At 45.8% G+C, this 22,787-nt stretch overlaps 2 protein-coding genes across 2 annotated transcripts in view; both read right to left on the minus strand.

Annotated features, from left to right (window-relative positions):
* LOC309341212 (uncharacterized protein) overlaps nucleotides 1–12,544 on the minus strand; it is a 118,530-nt gene extending 105,986 nt beyond the window's left edge. Inside the window, exon 1 of the mRNA XM_081860763.1 lies at nucleotides 12,482–12,544. The gene's annotated coding sequence lies outside the window, so the exon portion shown is untranslated. The remainder of the gene's footprint in view (nucleotides 1–12,481) is intronic.
* Nucleotides 6,339–21,998, minus strand: LOC309340921 (uncharacterized protein). The gene is made up of 7 exons (XM_081860156.1): nucleotides 21,927–21,998; nucleotides 20,610–21,102; nucleotides 20,331–20,412; nucleotides 19,964–20,046; nucleotides 12,618–12,744; nucleotides 6,978–9,470; nucleotides 6,339–6,568 (listed from the first exon to the last, which is right to left on the minus strand). The coding sequence occupies exons 2-7, from the start codon at nucleotides 21,009–21,011 to the stop codon at nucleotides 6,543–6,545; spliced, it is 3,213 nt and encodes a 1,070-aa protein (XP_081716282.1). The 5' UTR covers nucleotides 21,012–21,102; nucleotides 21,927–21,998; the 3' UTR covers nucleotides 6,339–6,542.
* Nucleotides 21,999–22,787: the final 789 nt, after the last annotated feature.

A 22,787-nucleotide genomic window follows, 5' to 3' on the forward strand; every position in this document is an offset into this window, starting at 1 on the left:
GCTAATGGCGGATTCCCTCCGAGCTCCGGAGGGAATCGGCTCTACTGAGGACGGGTCTTGCCGTGCCGGCGACACGGGGACCCTCAGAAACCGCAGGCGCGGAAGCCTGCGGACTTGGTGACTCGGTGGGCACCTTAAGCGCCCTCCCCGACCCACGAAGAGCCTTTTTAAAGGCTGCGGAGAGGGTACGGAGAGTGGCGTGGTGCTGAGAGTAGACCGCTACCTCAGTGGAGCGAAGCCGCAAGCCATGGTCGGAGAGCGCTGACTTTCTTCCCAAAATTTGGACTGGATAACAAAGGACCCGTGAGTAGTGGAATTTGGACTTTAAAATTTTATCCTGTGAATTCGGCACGATCGGGGGATGTGTTAAAGGGAAGTCCGCACCCCCTCTACTTATTGACGTTTCAAAGCAAGGAACGGAGAATTAAGGCGGAATGAATACTGTTTTGATGATTTAAAAGTTTCTCACAAATTTGATAGAACAAGATTTTTGTGCTGGAGAGAAAGGGAATTTGGAACTTTGTGTGTATCCCCCCCCAAAAAAACCCGGGAGTGTCCTATTTGGGTCCCGGAGGAAGAAGTGAAAGGAGTTTGACAGCTGTCAAAGAAGCTGTCAAACGGGCGGACAAAGTAAAGAATTTTGCTATTTAATAACTCTTGGAATTAAAGCTGATACATTTGGACTGAGGCGATTGGAAACAAAGTATTGATAATAACAAAGTAACAGATTATTGGAAAAGGACTACTAAATAACTGAAAGCCCCCTAGGGGGAATTAGTGACATTACAATGGCTGCAGAGGGAAAATTACTGGCGGAGATAGAAAAAATGTTCTTTCTCGTGGGAATCCTGCAGGAGCAGAGTATGGCTCTGAGTAAAGTTTTTATGACCTTGAATCTTGAAACAAACAACTCTGCTGAATGCACAAAGGAGATGCATGATAAAAATTTTGCAGCTGAGCAGGAAGAGATGCCTTTGGAATTGACAGAGAAAAAAGAAGGAGTTCAGACACTACAAGTGGAAAATATCAACCAAGAATCTGCAGCGTTAGAGTATGAGCAAGAAGACCTCTGGATTACAGACCTGCGAAAGATGAGAAAGAAGAAGAGAGAAGCCCCTGGAGTACTTGGAATATTAAAACTAGAAAGAACAAAGCAACATGATTGGGACTTTTCTCTTGAGTATGGAAAACTAGATGGTCTTTCGCAGCAAACACTCTTTAACATTCTGAATGAAAGAAAATATGATCTGACTCTGACTGAACTCCTTCGGGGTCTTAGGACCATCAAAGAGGACTACCAATATAGTTGGCAGAGAGGGACTGACAGAGAATCAGACGCCTCGGACGTGAGGAATCCGGGCTAGAACTATTTTTTGTTTGTTTTCTGGACATTTGTCTAGGAAGGGACAGAAACCGGGGCAGGGGGGGGAGAGAATAGAATTATAAAATGTTATGTTTTGTTTTACTTGGTTAATGTGACCTATAATTAATATAATAAAGGGAAAATTTGTGAAGGGGAAGTTAGATCGACCTTAAAAAAAAAAAAGAAATTAATGATTATAAGAGAATTGGATAGTTGAATATAGATAAACAAAAGAATTTAATTTTCAAAAGCAATGTGAATATCTTTAAGAGGTTAGGTAAGAACTTGCTGAATTAATTTTGGAATTGGGATGTAAGAGGAGGGGGTGGGGGGAAGTCAATGAAAGTGGGTAAAGAAACTTAGGGTATGTAATTGTATTTGTGTGTTTGTTTGTCTTTGTCTCTGTGTGTGTGTCTGTTGTTATAAAATGTAAAAACCCAATAAAAATTATTTAAAAAAAAAATAAAAGAAGTATGCCATTTCCCTTTCCAGAAATGCTTAATTGCTAATTCAATGGACTGAAAATGGATGGTTGCTGTTATTATGTTTTGGGAAGCTTTTAATATTGGATGGACTATTGTATTTTGATATTTTGTTGGAAGCTGCCCAGAGTGGCTGGGGAAATCCAGCCAGATGGGTGGCGTATAAATAAAATATTATTACTATTATTCAGGTGAGTGTTATCCTTTTGAAAGAGGCAGGTGGAATCTCCTCGGTTGCTAATAGCATAACGTTGAAAGCTAGGGAAATACGGGGAGCCCTAGAGCATCTGCTTGGCATGCAGAATGTCCCAGGGTCAACCCCTGACACCTCCTGCAAGGGCTGGACGAAATCCCTGCCTGAAACTCTGGGGAGCAGCTGCTAGTCAGTGTAGGCCAGGGGTCCTCAAACTACCGTATTTTTTGCTCTATAAGACGCACCAGACCATAAGACGCACCTACTTTTTGGAGGAGGAAAACAAGAAAAAAAATTCTGAATCTCAGAAGCCAGAACAGCAAGAGGGATTGCTGCGCAGTGAAAGCAGCAATCCATCTTGCTGTTCTGGCTTCTGGGATAGCTGCGCAGCCTGCATTCGCTCCATAAGATGCACACACATATCCCCTTACTTTTTAGGAGGGAAAAAGTCTTACAGAGCAAAAAATACGGTATGTTCCACAGGATGAATCCAGCCTGCCAGGGTCGTGAATCTGGCCTGCACGGCCATTTCAGAACCCGCCAAGTGTCTGAGGCTGAAAGCATCTTGCGGACCCGCTCAGTCAGTCCCTGCGCTGAAGTAAATGCCACAAGCGTGGTGGTGGCTCCAGCAATGAAAAGCCAGGGGGTTTCGCCCGGGGACGGGGAAGTGTTGTCTTTGGCTTGAAGAGCAAAATTGCGGTTGGAAGAGGAAGACAGACTTGGGTCGATTTGGTTTCCTTACGTAGACATTTACTTTAAAGGTGGGAGAAGGAAGTATAGTCCTATTTCTGTGAGTGGCGCAGCGGTTTTCCACTCCTGTGATTTACCGTATTTTTCGCTCTATAAGACGCACCAAGTTTTTGGAGAAAGAAAACAAGAAAAAAAACATTCTGAATCTCAGAAGCCAGAACAGCAAGAGGGATCACTGTGCAGTGAAAGCAGCAATCCCTCTTGCTGTTCTGGCTTCTGGGATAGCTGCGCAGCCTGCATTCGCTCCATAAAACACACACACATTTCCCCTTACTTTTTAGGAGGGAAAAAGTGAGTCTTATAGAGCAAAAAATATGGTACATGCTCTGAAAGTTGGGATCTGTTTTGATATTTAATTTTTAAAAGGGTGGAGTGAAACCAGATATTGACCATCTTGTTAGCCTGGGGAGCCACATTCTGGTTGAAGGAGGCCAGGATTAGCGCCCAAGGTCTGGGGTGTCCCTCCCCTGTAGTAGGACTTGGAATCCAGGAGGAAACTCTTGGAATAGCCTTGCCAGGTGCTCAGGGACGGACTCACCTGTCCCCATGTCCTTCTCTTTGCAGATGTGCTGCAAACTGTTGGAATGTGACATCAAGCTTTATTTACAGCAGAAGATAACAAAGAAACATGGCGTGAGCTGTCTTCCACAGCTGTCTCCTCCTCGGTCAGAGTAAACGAGAAGAACGGATGGAAGTGATTTACAGACTGACTTCCATTCTTACACCGACAGTACAGAAGGTGTAAACATGGGTATCATGGTACACTAGCAATGGGAGAATGAAATACTGACAGATTGGCCCCCAATTTGGTCCAAGACTAAAGTTGGCAACCCTCATGGTCCAGGAGTGCCAGTGACTCCGTGGTGGGGGCGGTGGGGGCCGCTTTGGCCCAGAAAGGCCCCTGACTCCGAGACGCTCTTTCCTCCTGCAGGACCTCCGATGTTACGCCCTCTGTGACAATGGGGAAGAGCGGAAACTAGCGGCCAACAGCATCCCTTCTCTGTTGGCCTTTGCCCTAAGGTCCCCCATCTCAGAGCAAGTAGTTCTCCCTCATGGATTCAGTCCTTTCATCACTTCCATCTCCCCAAGAGGCTCCCAAGGCTACTCATCCTCTGCAGTTGAGAACAGACCTAACTGAAAAGAACGGCTTCCTCTTCTGGTGACACCAGAGAATTCTAGAAGACATTCACCCTTTCCATAGCATTATGGATGCACGATTCCCACAGACAAGTTTCTTGGCAAGACAAGGGCCTTCGCTGGCCATAGAGTGTCCTCCTCAGCATCCCCAACGAAGGAGCTGGGTTGCAAGAGCTGCAGCTAATGGGGGGCTGTCCTCCCCCCTCCCATCTCACCTGGCTGCTAGGCAGGAAAGCAAGACCCAGAGAGAGTTGTGGGAAACCCCGAAACCAGCTTGCTCTGTGCTGGAGCCAAAGCTGCCACTAATAGAGAAGCAAGATCTGTTCGGGTCTTGATGCTGTGAGCCCCTCCGTCCTACACTCCGGTTGCATATGTGAGTAAATTTGTGCCTGTGTTTCTAATAGATAACTAAGTGTGAAGAGCATGTCGTGTGCTTTAGCAACAGCCCTCCTGGAAATAAGGAAATGCAACCTCCATTGCTGGTTGACTCAAAAAAACAACAAGGGAATCTGCTCTGGTGTCCCATGAGGTCTGTGGGGCCCCTAAGTAAGAGGAGCCATTGCTTTTCTTTATTTTTTTAAAAATATAACTGAATTAAAGAAATGTTAACATAATCAAACATTCAAATTACATTTTACAATTTCAATTAACCCCCCCCCCCCGCCATGCGAATTCCCCCAACTTCCTTCCTGGTTTATAACATCTCTGTTTCTTTTGCTTATAAATTTGTATTCCTTATATATTAAAATCAAGGTTATAACATTTGTCTCTTCCTTCTCATTTTTACCTCATAACTGCATTTTCTGTTTGTATTTGTCCATTGTAAGTGTATCACTCAAATCCTGCCTGTGAGTTCATCTCTATGCATTGTTTCTGTATATACATCTTAAAAGGTTCCAAATCCTTTTTAAAGTCATTATTGTCCTTATCTTTAAGTCTCTCAGTTAGCTTCGCCATTTCAGCCTATTCCATCAACTTTTCTTGCCAGTGTTCTTTCGCTGGTTTTTCATCGCCTTTCCATCTTTGAGCTAGTAAAATTCTGGCCGCTGTTGTCACATACATGAATAGATTTCTCTTATCTTTTTAGTAAATCCTGCCCTAAAATTCCTAATAAAAACGCTTCTGATCTTTTAACAAAGGTTATCTTAAACCTTTTTTTTTTCATTTCATTATAGATCACCTTCCAATAGGTGGAGCCAGGTGGGCCCAGGTCCAGGTGAGGGGGGGGTTGCCATGGTGACAAGGACCACAGACTTGCAGGCGGCCATTTTGTTTTACCAGTGAGGCGAGTGGAGGAGAGAGCAGTTGGTGGCAGTTGACGGAGGACAAGGCGAGGCAATCAGTGGATTCTTATTGTCTCTGTTTCTTATTTCATTTATTACTTGTATTTCTCTTCTTGAAGATGTGCCACAGGCTTTCTTCATCCAGCAATGGTGAGTATTGGAGGAAACAAGAGTAGGGAGAGCATAGCTGTCAACGTTTCCCTTTTTTGAAGGAAAATTCCCTTATTCCGAATAGGATTCCTCGCAAGAAAAGGGAAAAGTTGACAGCTATGAGGGAGAGGATCCCAAAGACCTGCTCCCCGCTGGGAGGAACGTGACAGCCTGACTTTTGCTGGAGCCAGAACAAGACCTCTTCCCCCAGGTGATGCAGAGCTGCCAGGCAGCTGCCTTTTAAAACATTAATACTTTGAGCCCGTAGTTCAATTTCCCAGCAGCTCCCCTTGCCCCGGAGAACACTTCTAGCATTTCAAATCCTCTACCTGTGGCATTGTTCAGCAGTGGGGAAAGTGACCTCTTCACACCGGATGTCCATTTGCTATGGCCCTTTCCAGGTTTTTTCCTGCCTCTTGTGTTTGTCTTTCATTTGTTCTCCTTTGTGTGTTGCCAGTAGAAGCCACAATTCTGTGGGTACTCTAGGTGGCGCAGAAAGCACCTAGAAGCTCCCTAGAGGTTGAAGTGCCGATCAAACGTCAGTTTTGCGCTCTATAAATTTCAATTAGCAGTACTGGGGGTTGTTCAGATTCTGGGGCAGTGCTTTTGTCCAGCAGAGGGTGTCACAGGGCCAGCCTACTTTCCCTTTAAAGTAAACTTGGGTCTCCAGCTGTTCTTGGATTACAACTCCCATCATCCCTAGCTAGCAGAACCAATGGGGAGGGATGATGGAAACTGTAGTCCGGGAGCTGATGGGGATCTAAGCTTGGGAAACCCAGCTTCAAGGCAACTTTTCCGGTTTACCTGCAAAGATGGGACCTGTCCACGTTTGTATTTTCTTGTATTTTGTTTTCCTCATGACCTTTGTGCATTTTTATTTTTTTATTTTTTAAGAGGGCAAATTGAAAGAGAAATTGTATGGCAAGCGGCAGAAGAATAAAAGGTTGTGTTTGAAAAAACACACACCAAAACCTTGGGGGTGGCATCCTTAAATATTTTATTGGGGGATGGGGCAAAGACCCCTAGGCCTTTAAGAGTTGGCACCTATTCCCTACACCCAAAAGCCTCAGGATGGTTACAACATAAAAAAAACAAGAAACAAAAAAAAACACACCACCTATTAAAAAGGGCATTAGATGTCAATCAGCCAAAAGCCTGGTTAAAAAGGTGCATCTGCCTGGTTCCTAAAGCTTTATAATGGTTTTTTTGACCGTTGTATGGATTCTTTGTAATTATATTTTATTAATTTTTCCATACAATCGTACCACATTACAATTTCTGTTAAACTTTTCGATTTTTTGACTTCCTTTGGCTTCTCTGCCAATCATTCAAAATTTAATTTCTTTAAATACACATTTCCAAATTTTAATATTGCCTTTATACCTCCCCACCTCTTATATTTTACTTTTTTTACAATATTTCTTATTTTGTCACAGAGCTTCTCTAAATGCCACTAACGTTATTTCGTTATCACTTATACATTCCCAGTAATCTGTTAATTTTCCCCAGTCCTCGATGAATTTTTGATCTCGTTGATATCTAATCTTCCCAGTCAGTTTATCAAGTTCTGCATAGTCCATCAGCTTCGTTCTCCATTCTTCCAACGTTGGTAATTGCTGCCGTTGTATGGATTCTTTGATGGGAAGTGAGATTGGAGCTCGTCCCGAAGCTCTTTCCACATTCGACACACTGATAGGGTTTCTCCCCTGTATGAATTCTTTGATGGGAAGTGAGAGAGGAGCTATGACTGAAGCTCCTTCCACATTCGACACACTGATAGGGTTTCTCCCCTGTATGGATTTTTTGATGGGAGGTGAGACTGTGGCTGTCACTAAAGCTCTTTCCACATTCCACACACTGATAGGGTTTTTCTCCTGTATGAATTCTTTGATGGTAAGTGAGAGAGGAGCTCTGACTGAAGCTCTTTCCACATTCCACACACTGATAGGGTTTCTCCCCTGTATGAACTCTTTGATGGGAAGTGAGATCGGAGCTCTTCCTGAAGCTCTTTCCACATTCCACACACTGATAGGGTTTTTCTCCTGTATGAATTCTTTGATGGGTAGTGAAAGCAGAGCTAAAACTGAAGCTCTTTCCACATTCCACACATTGATAGGGTTTCTCCCCTGTATGAATTCTCTGGTGGGAGGTGAGACTGTGTTTGTGACTGAAGCTCTTTCCACATTCCACACACTGAAAGGGTTTCTCCCCTGTATGAATTCTTTGATGGAAAGTGAGAGAGGAGCTGTGAATGAAGCTCTTTCCACATTCGACACACTGATAGGGTTTCTCCCCTGTATGAATTCTTTGATGGAAAGTGAGAGAGGAGCTGTGACTGAAGCTCTTTCCACAATCCACACACTGATAGGGTTTCTCCCCTGTATGGATTCTCTGATGGGAAGTGAGAGAGGAGCTATGACTGAAGCTCCTTCCACATTCGACACACTGATAGGGTTTCTCCCCTGTATGGATTCTCTGATGGGAAGTGAGAGAGGAGCTATGACTGAAGCTCTTTCCACATTCCACACACTGATAGGGTTTCACCACTGTATGAATTCTTTGATGGGAAGTGAGATAGTGGCTGTGACTGAAGCTCTTTCCACATTCCACACACTGATAGGGTTTTTCTCCTGTATGAATTCTTTGATGGGAAGTGAGATTCTGACTGTGACTGAAGCTCTTTCCACATTCCACACACTGATAGGGTTTTTCTCCTGTATGAATTCTTTGATGGGAAGTGAGATAGTGGCTGTCACTGAAGCTCTTTCCACATTCGACACACTGATAGGGTTTCTCCCCTGTATGAATTCTTTGATGGGAAGTGAGATTGGAGCTCTGACTGAAGCTCTTTCCACATTCCACACACTGATAGGGTTTCTCCCCTGTATGAATTCTTTGATGGAAAGTGAGAGAGGAGCTCTGACTGAAGCTCTTTCCACATTCCACACACTGATAGGGTTTCTCCCCTGTATGAATTCTCTGATGGGAGGTGAGACTGTGGCTGTCACTGAAGCTCTTTCCACATTCCACACACTGATAGGGTTTTTCTCCTCTATGAATTCTTTGATGGTAAGTGAGAGAGGAGCTCTGACTGAAGCTCTTTCCACATTCCACACAATGATAGGGTTTCTCCCCTGTATGAACTCTTTGATGGGAAGTGAGATCAGAGATCTTCCTGAAGCTCTTTCCACATTCCACACACTGATAGGATTTTTCTCCTGTATGAATTCTTTGATGGGAAGTGAAAGCGGAGCTAACACTGAAGCTCTTTCCACAATCCGCACACTGATAGGGTTTCTCCCCTGTATGAATTCTTTGATGGAAAGTGAGAGAGGAGCTGTGACTGAAGCTCTTTCCACATTCCACACACTGATAGGGTTTCTCACCTGTATGAATTCTTTGATGGGAAGTGAGTTCATAGCATGTCTTGAACCTCTTTCCACATTCCACACACTGATAGGGTTTTTCTCCTGTATGAATTCTTTGATGGGAAGTGAGTTTGTCCTTCTTCCTGAAGCTCTTTCCACATTTCACACACTGATAGGGTTTCTCCCCTGTATGAATTATTTGATGGGAAGTGAGTTTGTAGCGTGTCCTGAAGCTCTTTCCACATTCCACACACTGATAGGGTTTTTCTCCTGTATGAATTATTTGATGGGAAGTGAGATGGGAGTTCTTCCTGAATCTCTTTCCACATTCCACACACTGATAGGGTTTCTCCCCTGTATGAATTCTTTGATGGGAGGTGAGACTGTGGCTGTGACTGAATCTCTTTCCACATTCCACACACTGATAGGGTTTCTCCCCTGTATGAATTCTTTGATGGGAGGTGAGACTGTGGCTGTGACTGAAGCTCTTTCCACATTCCACACACTGATAGGGTTTCTCCCCTGTATGAATTCTTTGATGGTAAATTAGTTTGGAGCTGTGACTGAAGCTTTTTCCACATTCCATGCAGTGATAGAGTTTCTTTCCAATGAGATTTTGTTGATGGGAAGTGGAATGGGAGCTCTGACTGCAGCTTTCTCCACACTCCAAATTTTTACGTGGCTTCTCCTCTCTGGGGATTTTATTGTGGTCACCTTTGTTCTCGATTTCCGATTCATCACAATCTGCAATGGAGACAAAAAGGGATTAGAGCCTCAGGAACAAATGGAGAAGAACTGAAGGAAGTTGGGGAGTGTTCATTACCTGTGTTGTTTGTCATTAACCAACATATTTATTATTAGATTCTGATGAGTTGTTGAATGTTGGTTTGTTTAATATACAGTAGTGGTCAAAATTGTGGAAGCCTTTTGGAGAAAAGTGTATTTCAGAGGTTTGATACCTCATAACACCACTTCTTTTATAAGGATAACATAAAATTGTATATCAATGGAAAGATAATTTAATCAAGAATGCAATCCATCAAGAATGCAAGTATGTTCAATTACTCGTATTTTATCAAATGTTATAGTCAATTAACCAGATAAAGGAAGCACAACTTGCTTAGGTTTAGTTTTGTCAATGTGTTATGTGATTGCTATCAAGTTGGTTGCTTTTTTGTGTTCTTTCATTTAGTGAGGTTGTAAAACATAATAAAATGATAGAAATGGCACAAAGAGTTGACGGGTCACCCAGAAAGCGATGTAAAATAGTACTATTAAGTGAATAAGGCTACAATTATGAAGAAATTAGATGAAAGATTGGGGAAAACTTAACCAAAGCTGGCATTTCGATATTATTGAAGAGGTATAAGGAGACTCAGCAACTATAAAATCAGACTGGTAAAGGCAGGAAGAGGTGCACAAAGGCAAGTGACGATCAAAGAATGGAGAGACAGTCCCTACCTGGCAGAAGAAAATCATCTTGGTGTATATAAGATGACATGGCGAGATGCAATGTGAAGTTGAGTACAAGGACTGGTCAAAATGTTAGAATTCTAAGGAAAAAGCCATTGTTATCTTGAGGCAAGGAAGAAGGGCTACCCCTATGCTATTCATATAATCAGTTATCAATATATTCATATATGCTTACACATAATCGAGGCTTACAGTGTTTGAAAATCCATTTTGAATCAAAGGGAAGCTGTGCCTTAGCTAACTGCACATTGCTTGGAACAGCAAGATTTAGAACCTACCTTTCCCCTACTACTTCTGTGAACCCTGGACATGGGGAAGACGTGAATCAGAGATTCTGGTACAAAACCCCCTCAGATACAGGCTAAATTAGTCCACAGAACAGGAAGAGCAAAACCACAAAAACTCCAAACTCCCTGTCCTGTCATAACTAGGGGAGAGGTTAGACAGAGCGTCATTACAGGCATCGGAAAGCAGAACTTGAACTCGGTGTTTGACCAGTGCTTGTCCAGGTGCTGGACGCATGGCCGGAAGCTTGCTAATTGGTTATTCCTTGCTGACAATATCGTGACTGTCTCATGATTGTCTCATGATCTATGATTTGCTGTGATCTACTCAGGTATAAAGACCTCTAGATTTCTGTCAATCGGGGTCCCTGTTCTTTTGGAAGAGATTCCAACTGGGTCCTTATTGCCTGGCAATAAACTTCACCTTCTTTTTCTCCTATTACTGAGTCTGCCTGATCCTTATTTTGCACCTAGTGAGTTCCTGCTCACGCTCACCTGCAACAATCTCTCAAGCAAAGGTTGAAAAGATTAAACCCATGTTAACTGGACAGTGGAACAAAGGGACAGTGTTATTTGGAGCGATGAGACCCAAATCTCCTTGCTTGGTAGTGATGGCATGAAATACACAAGGAGAAGAATCAGAGAAGATTTACATCCTACTTGCATTACACCGACCGTGAAACACCCAGATAGTGTGATGATCTGAGGTTGTATGGCAGCAAAAGGTGTGGGCAGAATTTGCATCATTAATGGGAATGTAAATGCCCCCAAATACATAAATGAAATACTTGAAAGAAACTTGTTAGTCAGAAATAACCCAGCAATAAAGCCCAGTGAACAGAGCCAATAATTCAATCTTGGTTTCACATTATTAGAGCTGGAGAACTAAAAACTTCATGGGAAAGCGTTGTAAGGCAGTAGTGAAAGCTAATGGTTACCAATGGTTACCAAAGATTTCACATTTTTTCTTTATGACTGCTGTTCTAATAAATACTCCTTCATAAAAGCCATTGCATTACATTCTTCATTAAACTATCTTTCCATTGCTATATAATTTTATGGCATTATTCCACACAAAGGTGGAGTTATGAGCCATCAAACTTCAGAAATACACTTTTCACAAAAGGTTTCCACAATTTTGGCAACTAGTATAAGTTGTTCATTTTAAAGTTAATGTTCTTTTTATATGGAATCAGATTATTATTATTATTATGGGCAGCGTAGAAATAAAAATTATTATTATTACTCCAGTGGTACCCGTTCTGGAAAAGCTTAATTTTGTAAACCGAGGTACCACTGTATCATCATCATCCTCATCACTGCTACTACTACCTGAGATTCCATAAGCCTAGCTCTTCTCTGGGATGGATTTTGTTTGGCCCAGTCATGGCATCCCCTCCATCTCCAATGTCAGTCCTTCTTATGGCTTGGTCTCTCCCACAAACGTGAGACGACTCTGTTATTAATTTCAGATGTATTGGTAAAAAAACAAACTTGGTCAGAGCTCCTCTACTCATCGTCCTCCCCACAAGATGGAGTTGCCCAGACTGAGCTCCTCCCCCTTCCCCAGCACGGAAGCCCCCACCTTCTCTTCCAGTATCTTTAAATTTGGCAGAGAATGCTTCCTGCATTCCAATGTCTGATTCACTCCTGTTGCTCTCACACAGCGGTCTGTCCCTCTGTCTCCCTTTTTCTTCTCCCCTTTGTTCAGAGCTCAGATGACAGTTCTTCTCCCCCTCCTCTCTGCCTTCCGCTGCTAACTCTCCTCTCCCTTGGCCTGCTTCTTCTCTGGCTGGCAGCACCTGAGCTTCGCTGCCAGTCGTCTCTTTGGTCAACCCAAGACTGACAGGAGCAAAAACAAAAACCTGAAGCTACTTAGCTTTCTTAACAATTCTGAAGCTGGCATTGAAGATGGCCTGGGAAGTTCAGACCAGCCCAATCCTGGTAGAAAAAGGAATAATTTGAGGAAGGTTGTTCAAAGAAAAAACTTTAATTTACTCTTTATTGTGGGGGTGTTAGGTTCCCAGGTGTTATAGGGGGCACTGTTGAGCTCTGTGAAAATATATGAGGTTGGTCACATTGAGGTATTTTTTTATTTTCCAGGCTGATATGATGATCCCACAGGGAGCCTTACCAAGAGAGGCCAATATCCCACGATTCTCCTCCATGACGTCCTTATGCAGAGCTCTCTGGTCAGGATCCAGCAACGCCCACTCCTCGTCCGTGAAACGAACAGTGACATCTTCAAAGCACACTGGACCCTAAAAGAAAAAGGGAAATATCCTCCTCTGAGACAGCAGAAATATGATCTGCTACACAATGCTCTGTTATTTCCTTCCTAATAATAATAATAATAATAAATTTATTATTTATACCCCGCCCATCTGGCTGGGTTTCCCTAGCCACTTTGGGCGGCTTCCAACAAAACACTAAAATCTATTAAACATTAAAAGCTTCCCTAAACAGGGCTGCCTTTAGATGTCTTCTAAAAGTTTGGTAGTTATTTTTCTCTTTGACATCTGGTGGGAGGGGTTTTGACATCAACGTGGGCGGAGTTTCTTCGTGATTGACTCTGGCTGTTCCAACCACGTAGCCAAAGATAAGGATCTCTTTGTTCAGCTTGAGAAGCAAGAGAAAGAAATTCATCAAGCAGATGGGACAGTTCTCACGAGTGAGGCTAAGGGAACTGTGTTCTTAAAGAGCCTGAATGCAACAATTAAGAATGTCCTGTATGCGCCTGATATTCAGGACAATTTGTTGAGTGTTTCCCAGCTTGATCATCAGGGTTTTAAGGTGGTGTTTGCTAAATCTCGCTGTGAAATTCGTCGAGATGGCAAGCTCATTCTATATGCAAAATGTGTAAATGGTCTGTATCAATTGCCTTTTGTTTCAGGTACAGGTACTGCAGAAGCAACTGAGAAAGAGTGTTGCAATTTGTCTATTGATAAGAATGAGAAGTTGCATGACCAATGTATTCATTAGTACCACCGTGTTTATGGTCATTTGAATTTCCAGGCTGTGGCAAAAATGCCTGATATGGTTCAGGATATGAAGCTGAAAGAATGTCCCTACCACATGAAATGTGTTTCTTGTGCTGAGAGTAAGGCAAGGCAAGCTCCCAAAGGTACAGAGTCTGGGAGAGAGGCCAAGAAACCATATGAAGTCATTCATGCAGACTTAGTGGGGCCTCTAGCGCCTTCTAGAGGCAATTCAAGGTTTTTCATGGTTTTGATAGACTCCTACTCTAAATATGCATGGGTCTATTTGCTGCAGAAAAAGTCTGAAGCCTTTACCAAGTTTCGTCAGTTTTGTAAATGGCTCAGGAATGTACATAATGAGAATGTACGTTGTATTTTCACTGACAGAGGTGGAGAGTTTTGTTCAGAAGAGTTTGAGGCTTTTCTTTCTGAACAGGGCATTGAGCATAGGACTGCCATGCCCAGATCGCCCTGGCAGAATGGTTTATGTGAGAGAATAAACCAGACCCTGCAGCAAGGAATTAGAACACTGTTACATGATTCGGGGCTGCCCAATCCTTTTTGGGCCGAAGCTCTTTCGTTTTTCTGTCACGTGTATAACAGGAGGTACCAATCCGCAGTAAATTGCACCCCATATGAGATGCTTCACGGAAGGAAGCCATGTGTGAAACACTTTAAAATTTTTGGTTCAGAGGTTTGGGTGCACACCTCGCAGGGTGACAAACTGAGTAAGCGTGGAGAACAAGGTGTTTTCCTAGGATATGAGAAAGGGTCTTATCGTGTCCTGATCACAGACACGAAAACCATAAGGCTGACCAGGAGCATTGACGACAATCCACAATGGGACAGAGTTGGCGTTTTTCAGTGCCATCCCATTTGTGATGATGGTGCAAAAGGGGCAAAGACAGTTAAGAGGGAGGCAAGTTCTGTTGTAGTTGGCGATAATTCTGATGCCAATGTAGACCCAGATGGTGGCACAGATTATCAGAGCCCAAAAGCCTCAGGTGAGTCTGACGCTGATTCAGACTTAGCAGCTTCATATACTTTAGCTCCCCATTCTCCCAAAGAGGAGGAAGCACCAGAACAAGAGGATCAAAGAGTTTTGCGCAGATCTGAGAGAACCACCAAGGGTGTACCACCGAAAAGGTTTTCTGAAGAGTTTGCTAAGGCTGCGGTCACATGCAACTCTGGTGGGGTTTTTAAACCTAGCATGAAGTGTGCTGAGAGTAGTAGCACAAAACGCTGCATTTATTTCCTTACCTGATATTTGAAGGAGCAAGCATGTGTTTAAAGTGGTTTGTTCAAATCTGCCTAATTAGAAATGTCAATTTGTATCTAAGAGGAAGAAATGTGTGTGAAGATTTTTCCAGAAGCTGCTTATTCATTTGTGTATTCACAATGTGTATTTTGTGTGAGTTACAGGTTGAGATTTATGTTTTAACTCTTTCCTAATAGACACAGAGTGATTGCAGATGTGATAAAGTGTCTTAGATAAGGGGGAGAGAGATACCTGCAGATATGTTACCAAGGTTGTAAGCAGAGAACAACTTTTGGAGTGTGTGTGTAAATTGCAGTTATGTTAAAGATTCTTGAATGGTCGGATGAAATGGGGGAGGATGAGGAGATTTCACCCCTCCCATACCCAAGAATCTCCTGAGAATCTCCTGAGGTCTCTGCTGACTCTACAGAGAGGAGGAGCAATGTACTGCTCTCTACTTAATTAGTCAAGTGAGTGAATCTGTGTGAGAGAGAGAGTCAGTCAGTGTGTCGGAGAGAGAGTGCAAGAGATCGTGTTTAGTGATAAGATTGCTGCTAAGAGCAGCTGCAGGCACTCAGAGTATAGCATTGATTTATGCTTAGAATTTGTAGCTCTGTATATAGTTTTGTATCATAGTTGTAGCTATAGAATAAAAGGAAGATATTTTACAGAGCTGCTCTCCGAGTGGTTTATACTCTGCAAGACTCTGCAAAACGCTGCTGCGCAACGACTGCATTATTGAGACAGTGAATCCGGTGCTCTCAGCTCCAAGCTGTGAGTCCACAGCACTGTCACCTGTTCCTGTGGGAAAGGAGGTCTCTGGCAGTGCTACCCAGCTCGCCTAGCCCAGTCGGGGCTGTAGTGCCTGAGTCCAGTTGGTACACTGGCTCAAGGGCGATGCTGACAGTTCCACAGGGCAGGTGCCACTACCGAGAAGGACCTCTGCCTGGTTCCCTGTAACTTGGCTTCTCGCAGCGAGGGAACCGCCAGAAGGCCCTCGGCACTGGACCTCAGTGTCTGGGCAGAACGATGGAGGTGGAGACGCTCCTTCAGGTATACAGGACCGAGGCTGTTTAGGGCTTTAAAGGTCAGCACCAACACTTTGAATTGTGCTCGGAAACGTACTGGGAGCCAGTGTAGGTCTTTCAAGACCGGTGTTATATGGTCTCGGTGGCAGCTCCCAGTCACCAGTCTAGCTGCCACATTTTAGATTAGTTGTAGTTTCCGGGTCACCTTCAAAGCTAGCCCCACATAGAGCACATTGCAATAGTCCAAGCAAGAGATAACTAGGGCATGTACCACTCTGGTGAGACAGTCTGAGGGCAGATAGGGTCTCAGCCTGCGTACCAGATGAAGCTGATAAACACCTGCCCTGGACACACAATTGACATGTGCCTCCATGGACAGCTGTGAGTCCAGAATGACTCCCAGGCTGCACACCTGGTTCTTCAGGGACACAGTTACCCCATTCAGGACCAGGGAGTCCCCCCACACCTGCCCGCCTCCTGTCCCCCAAAAACAGTACTTCTGTCTTGTCAGGATTCAGCATCAATCTGTTAGCCGCCATCCATCCTCCAAGAGGACTTTCAAACAGGACTTTCACCGCCTTCACTGGGTCCAATTTGAAAGAGAGGTAGAGCTGGGTACCTTCCGCATACTGATGAACACCCAGCCCAAACCCCCTGATGATCTCTCCCAGCGGCTGCATGTAGATTTTGAAAAGCATGGGGGAGAGGACGGAACCCTGAGGCACCCCACAAGTGAGAGCCCAGGGGTCTGAACACTCATCCCCCACCACCACTTTCTGAACACGGCCCAGGAGGAAGGAGCGGAACCACTGTATGACAGTGCCCCCAGCTCCCAGCCCCTCAAGACGGTCCAGAAGGATGTTATGGTCGACGGTATCAAACGCTACTGAGAGAGCCAGCAGAACTAGGAAACAGCTCTTACCTTTGTCCCTAGCCCGCCAGAGATCATCGACCAATACGACCAAGGCAGCTTCAGTCCCCATGATGAGGCCTGAATCCTGACTGGAAGGGATCCAAATGGTCCGCTTCTTCCAGGCGTGCCTGGAGTTGTTCAGCAACCACTCGCTCAATCACCTTCCCCAAGAATGGAAGATTTGAGACTGGGCGATAGTTAGCCATATTGGCAGCAGCTAAAGATGGTTTTTTAATAAGCGGTTTGATAACTGCCTCTTTCAGCGGGTCTGGGAAGGCTCCCTCACAGAGAGAAGCATTCACGACCCCTCAAAGCCCATCGCCCAGCCCTTCCCGACTAGCTTTTTTAAGCCAGGATGGGCAAGGATCAAGGAGACAGGTGGTTGGTTTCACTCGTCCAAGCAGCCTGTCCACATCCTCAGAGGTAACAGATTGGAATTGATCCCACGCAACTTGACTAGACAGGGCTCTAGCACTCTCCAGCCCCGGCCCTGCTCCCACGGTGGAGTCTACCTCTTCCTGAATCTGAGCGACTTTATCTGCAAAAAACTTTGCAAAATCATTGCAGGAGATAATGTGGCCCATACTGGGCCCCGATGTAGCAGGTGGTTCTGTTATATTGTGAACCAACTGAAAAAGTTTCCTGCTGCTGTTTTCTGCAGATGCAATAGAGGCGGCCAAGAAAGTCTTCTTTGCCGTTGCTATCGCCACTTGGTAGGCTCGGCATTGAGCTCTAACCCGTGTCCGGTCAGCTTCAGAATGAGTTATCCGCCACCGGCGCTCTAGCCGTCTCAGCGATTGTTTCATTGCCCTCAGATCTGTGGAAAACCATGGGGCTGTCCAGGCTCCATGCAATCGAAGAGGGCGCTTCGGAGCCAAACAGTCAACAGCCCTGGTTAACTCCGCATTCCAGCGGGCCACCAGGGAATCAGCTGAAAGGCCATCAACATGGGATAAAGCATCCCCTACCACTCTCTGGAAACCATTTGGATCCATTAAGTGGCGGGGGTGGACCATCTGAATTGGTCCCACCTCCCTGCAGAGGGGAAGGGTCGCGGAGAAGTCCAGTTGCACCAGGAAGTGAACTGACCATGGCACTGCAACCCCCCCTCCCCGCCCACAAGGCCATAGCTGTCAACTTACAGATTTGAAAATAAGGGACCAGCCTTGAAAATAAGGGACCAGCAGCCAAAATAAGGGACCTGCAGCCTCACCTGTTCCAGGCACTTCAGTCTTCCTGTCCTCCTGCAGTCTGGTCAAACTCATGCTGGGTAGCTTCGAGAAGACTGTCCAACCAACTTTGTAACCAGAGGTTCAACTGAATCGAATCTGAATCACATGCACCACAAGGCCTAGGCAGCCTCAACTTAAGATGGCTCCGCAGCCTGGCTTTGCACTGTAAAGTTTGCAGCAGCACGTGCAACAAAATGGCGTCCAGCATTCAAAAACACCCTCAGCTTGCATTAACTAGCCACACACAAGGCATGCAAGCTCCACCCCCCAGTCGTTCTTAGACTTCTTATTGGGTGAGCAACACAGCCAAGCAACACAGTTGGAGCCTCCCTCCTCCCTGGCTGGGAGGGAGGGAGGGAGAGGAGCTGCTTCCTTTGAAATTTAAGGGACATCATTTAAGGGACATCTATCAATAAGGGACAGCAGTGGGACATGGCGCTGGAATAAGGGACTGTCCCTTCAAATAAGGGACACTTGACAGCTATGCACAAGGCCTGGGTTGCTGTGTAAGAGAAACCTGGTGGGCAAGCAACGGCAAGGACAGGCCCATCTGCTTCATCCAACTAAGTCTCTGTTACACATGCCAGGTCAAGTCCTTCATCCATGATCAAGTCATGGATGGTAGTGGTTTTATGAATCATTGACCTGGCATTGCACAGCAGCACCTTCAGGTCATGTGGGTATCGCTTGCTGATTCTAGTATCCGTCCAGTCAGTACCAGGCCTGGAGGCAGGGATAGTCCTCCAACAACGACTAAACCTGTCTCCTCTGTAATGACATGGTCTGCTCTTAGCGTAACTCCTCCTCCTACCCGTGATCACTGAGATTGGTTGTCCCAGTGCATCCCCCCCATGGAACATGCCCCAGCTATTTTGTGGGCTGGGCCCCACTCTTTGGCAGCCCTTACCCCCCCTTAAGAACAAAATAAAACCCTTAAAGAAAAGAAAGAACACACAATAAATCAATACAAACAAAAAACTGTAAAAATTACAATCAAAATCAAACAAATTCCCGAGCCCAACCAAACATCCATCCTACCCCCCACAAAAAAAGTAATCAAAAGGGAAAAAGAAAATTTTAAAAACATTTTAAAAAGAACATTGCGCCGCTCCGAGTCCTCCTGGCCAGCAGGAGCAGCAGCAGCAACCGTCCTTATGAGGCCTGTCAGGCCCCGCCCTGGGCCAGGTGGTGAGTGGCAGGAGCGGGGCCCTCAGGCACTCATGCAGGGGAGTTGTTTCAATAGGATTGTTTTGCTGCACATTTTAATTCTGGATGCTTATTTTATTCTAAGTTTTAATTATGGGTATTTGTCTTTGTGCAAATAGGTGGTACTCCACAATGTATCCTCCAAGTCATTCTGCCTACACAAGCATTCCAGTTTCCCCAATGGAAGGGTCCACTTTCTCCTCGCCTCCTGAGCTGTTCTGGGGAGTTCCCTCCCAATACCCTAGAGCCAAAATCCAGGGGTTCATGGGGATATGGAGAGGGGGAGGAATGGGGGGCAGGCCCCATTTTGCAGCCGATGGGGCTGGTTAGGTGAATCCAGGCCACTATTTGTTCTGATTTGTCCACTGCTTAGAAACCAATCTAAGCATTCAGTGATAAATCTAGAAATAAAATAAGCCTGTTTTGGATGGCCATTTGTCTTGGATGATCTAGCAGAGATTCCTGCATTGCAGGGGGTCGCCTGGCTCTGAGAGACAAGCAGGGAGGGTGGCTTCTGGGAAAAGGAGAGGGAGCCACCTGTGGCTCTTCCTTATCCTGACTCACCTTTGCCTCTCGACCTCCTCCCACTCGCCTCCTTCCTCTTCTGCCTCTGATTCTGCACTGCATTCTGCCACAGAGTCTCCCAGCTCATTAAGTCCTGTAAGCCCTTCAGCTTCTGACACCTCCTCTTCCCAGGCTTATCCCTCTTCCCCCTATCATTCTTCTACCTCCACTCCTTCGGCTCTGAGCTGTCTTCCCTTCCTGGTTCCCCAGCTGCTTCCTCCCACCATTCCTCTGTGCCCAACAAGTCCATGACATTGCTCCATCCCTCGGCCTCTGTCCCCACAAGGCAGCTTCCCCTGACCTGATCTGGTTCCACAGCCGCTGCTTCCCTTCTGCCCTCATGAAAAGACGGATCAGGAGGTCTTGCCGGCATCCTTCTGTCACCTGCACGAGAAAAAAGGTAAACAGGACGCCAGGAGTGCCGGCTTCTCTCACAGGTGAAACAGGGCATCTCTAACTGCAGATGTGCCTTTGAGAAATGCTTACCTACTGAGAGCATTTGGAAATTTGTGCCCATTGCATATGTTTCTTGTACAGAAATACATCTCCCCTCCTCTGGACCCTTCTTCCCAACTGTCTCCCCCCAAAACAAGATGAAAACAACTCACAGATGAGTTGGAAAACCAACAGAACGAGACCAAACGGAGAAAAGCCTCCTTCCTCCTTACCCAGTGGCCTCTCTCTGGTGTCCAACGGAGGCCTCTCTGCCTCACAGGAATCCAGGTCCATTTCTGCAAAGAGATCCTTTCCCTGAAAAAACCCACAATGATTCAAAACAGAGAATGGTGAGAAATACTAGAAAGAGAATGACAAAGACTGGAAGGGTGTGAGATCTCATTCCATGGATGCTTTCCCAGAAAACGGATGGGCCATCAGCAGACCATTATGGGATGTTCTCTGTCCTGTTTGGAGCCCCTTGGGAGTATCCAGAGGAAAGTCTCTCTCACCTGCTTTCTCTCCTCTGCCTGACTCAGGAGGAAACCTTCGGCCAGGGCCACCGCCTGGGAACAGGTCTCCGCTCCGCATTCCCTCACCCAGCTCTCCATCTCCAGGGGAAGGACAGCCAGGAACTGCTCCAAGATCACCAGGTCCAGCATTTCAGCTTTCGTGTACCTTTCTGGCTTCAGCCAGTGGTGGCAAAAGTGGTAGAGTCGGCTGCCAACCTCTCGGGGTCCTTTGGCCTCCTGGCAGCAGAACTGCCTCAACTGCTGGCTCTGCACCTCTGAGCGGAGGGTGTCCACCTCACCCAGGATCCTCTGCACTGGGTTTTCCCAGAATCCCCCACTGCTCCCAGTTTGGCTGGCATTGCCTCTTCCTGTTCCAGGGCCAGCTGAGTTTCGCTCATCCATCTGTGCTCTCAGGAAGCCTCTGAGAGATCGGAAGGAACCCTTTGGTCTTCTGACAAGTTCTGTCCGTCTTAATGAGGGGCTCTAGCAAATCCTACAAAGCAAATACATTGTTCTGTTACAGAATTTGTAGGACGGGGAAAAATGGTTCCCTGAGCAAGCATAGATGAGTCTTGCTGGGAACCAGGGCTGGACTGCACCGCATCCCAGACCATGAGCTATCTTTTTGAAAAGAAAGAGGAGGAAGAGGAGAAGAAATAAGTCTCTAGCCTTCTAGCAAGGCAAAATGTGGAGGCAACTGAAGGGATTTCTGTGAGATTAATCAACCTGGTTTCTGCTGCCTTCCAGTCAATGCATGAAGTCAGAACCAACAGACAAGAGAATCGTTTGTATCTTGTGAAAAATGGATGCTTGGTTCTAGTAGGGGTTCTCACCCCGGGGTCCTCAGAAGTTGCTCCCCACCCCCACCCCCACTCCCCTGTTTCTGTCTCCTTTTCTTGCACTTGTACTCTCTGCCACTCTCCAAACAGACTCCTGGGGTGGGGTCGCTTTTTCTTTGCTCTGAGGGCCAGGTCCCTGACCAATCCCCTGAGGTCCAAGTGGGCAGGGCCAAAGACATCTCCCTTGAAATTTAGGCGGGTAATTTATTATTATTATTCCGCTAGATAGCTTAACACACACACAGCCATTCATGCAAGGTCCCTGGAGGCTTGGTGAGTAGCAGCGCCCATTTCCGGCTGCTTTGCCAGCAACAATCCCTTTGGGAAAGAGAGGATGTGGTCCTGGGATGCCATGCTCTGGGTGCGAGGGGATTGCTGCAGTGGCCTCTGTGGGGAGCTGCCCTTGGAGACGACTGGGAAACTGGTCCCCCCCCCGTCTCCCCACTGCACCCTCTGGGGGGAGAGAGAGGAGACTCACCAGATCCCAGGAGGGGACAGCGAGGCAGCCCTTGCAGGAGAGACCCCCAAGCAAGGAAAGGACTGGGGAGGGAGGGAGGGGCCTTGGCTCTGGAGGACCTGCCCCCTCTTGCTTCCTGGCCTCTCTAGGAAGGCAGCTCACTTCCCTTTAACCCTTGCCAAGCCGAGTCCCTCCAGCTCAGCCCTCTCTCGCTTGGCACAACCTCAGATTTCTATTATTTTTTATGGATTTAGGGGGCAGCTGCCCCCCTGGCTACGCCCATGCCCAGATATCCTTTTGGGGGTGAGGCTCTTGGCTGGACTCTGAGCATCTCCCTCCCTTGGCCAGAAACCAGAGGAAGAGCTTGCAGGGAAAAGGGCTTTGCAGGAGGCAAGGAAGCTCCTCCTGGAATTCAGGAGTGGAGAGAGAGGAGGGGATCCCAGGGTCATCTAGTCCAACCCCCAGCAATGCAGGAATCTCCGCTCAAGCATCCATGGCAGATGGCCATCTGATCTCTGCTTAGAAACCTCCAAGGAAGGAGAGTCCCCCACCTCCCAAGGGAGACTTTTCCCCTGCCAAAATGAGTAATAACGAGTAATAAATTAAATGAGTAAATGAGTAATACTTTCTTAGGCATGCTTTTTATGCTAATATACAAAGTATGCCATTTCCCTTTCCAGAAATGCTTAATTCCTAATTCACAGGACTGAAAATGGATGGTGGTTGTTATTATGTTTAGGGAAGCTTTTAATATTTGATGGACTATTGTATTTTAATATTTTGTTGGAAGCCGCCCAGAGTGGCAGGGGAAACCCAGCCAGATGGGCAGGGTATAAATATATTATTATTATTATTATTATTATTATTATTATTATTATTATT

This window comes from Podarcis erhardii, assembly GCF_964252035.2.
Source record: "Podarcis erhardii genome assembly, chromosome: 4".
Taxonomy (NCBI): Eukaryota; Metazoa; Chordata; class Lepidosauria; order Squamata; family Lacertidae; genus Podarcis; species Podarcis erhardii.

Excerpts from the sequence above, each read along its gene's own strand:
- LOC309340921 (XM_081860156.1), bottom strand. The coding sequence starts at position 21,011 with ATGGATGAGCGAAACTCAGCTGGCCCTGGAACAGGAAGAGGCAATGCC. Across the intron at positions 20,047-20,330 it reads CACCAGAGAGAGGCCACTGG|GTGACAGAAGGATGCCGGCA; the intron begins GTAAGGAGGAAG and ends TTTCTCGTGCAG. Across the intron at positions 6,569-6,977 it reads TCAAAGAATCCATACAACGG|TCAAAAAAACCATTATAAAG; the intron begins CAGCAATTACCA and ends TCCATACAACGG.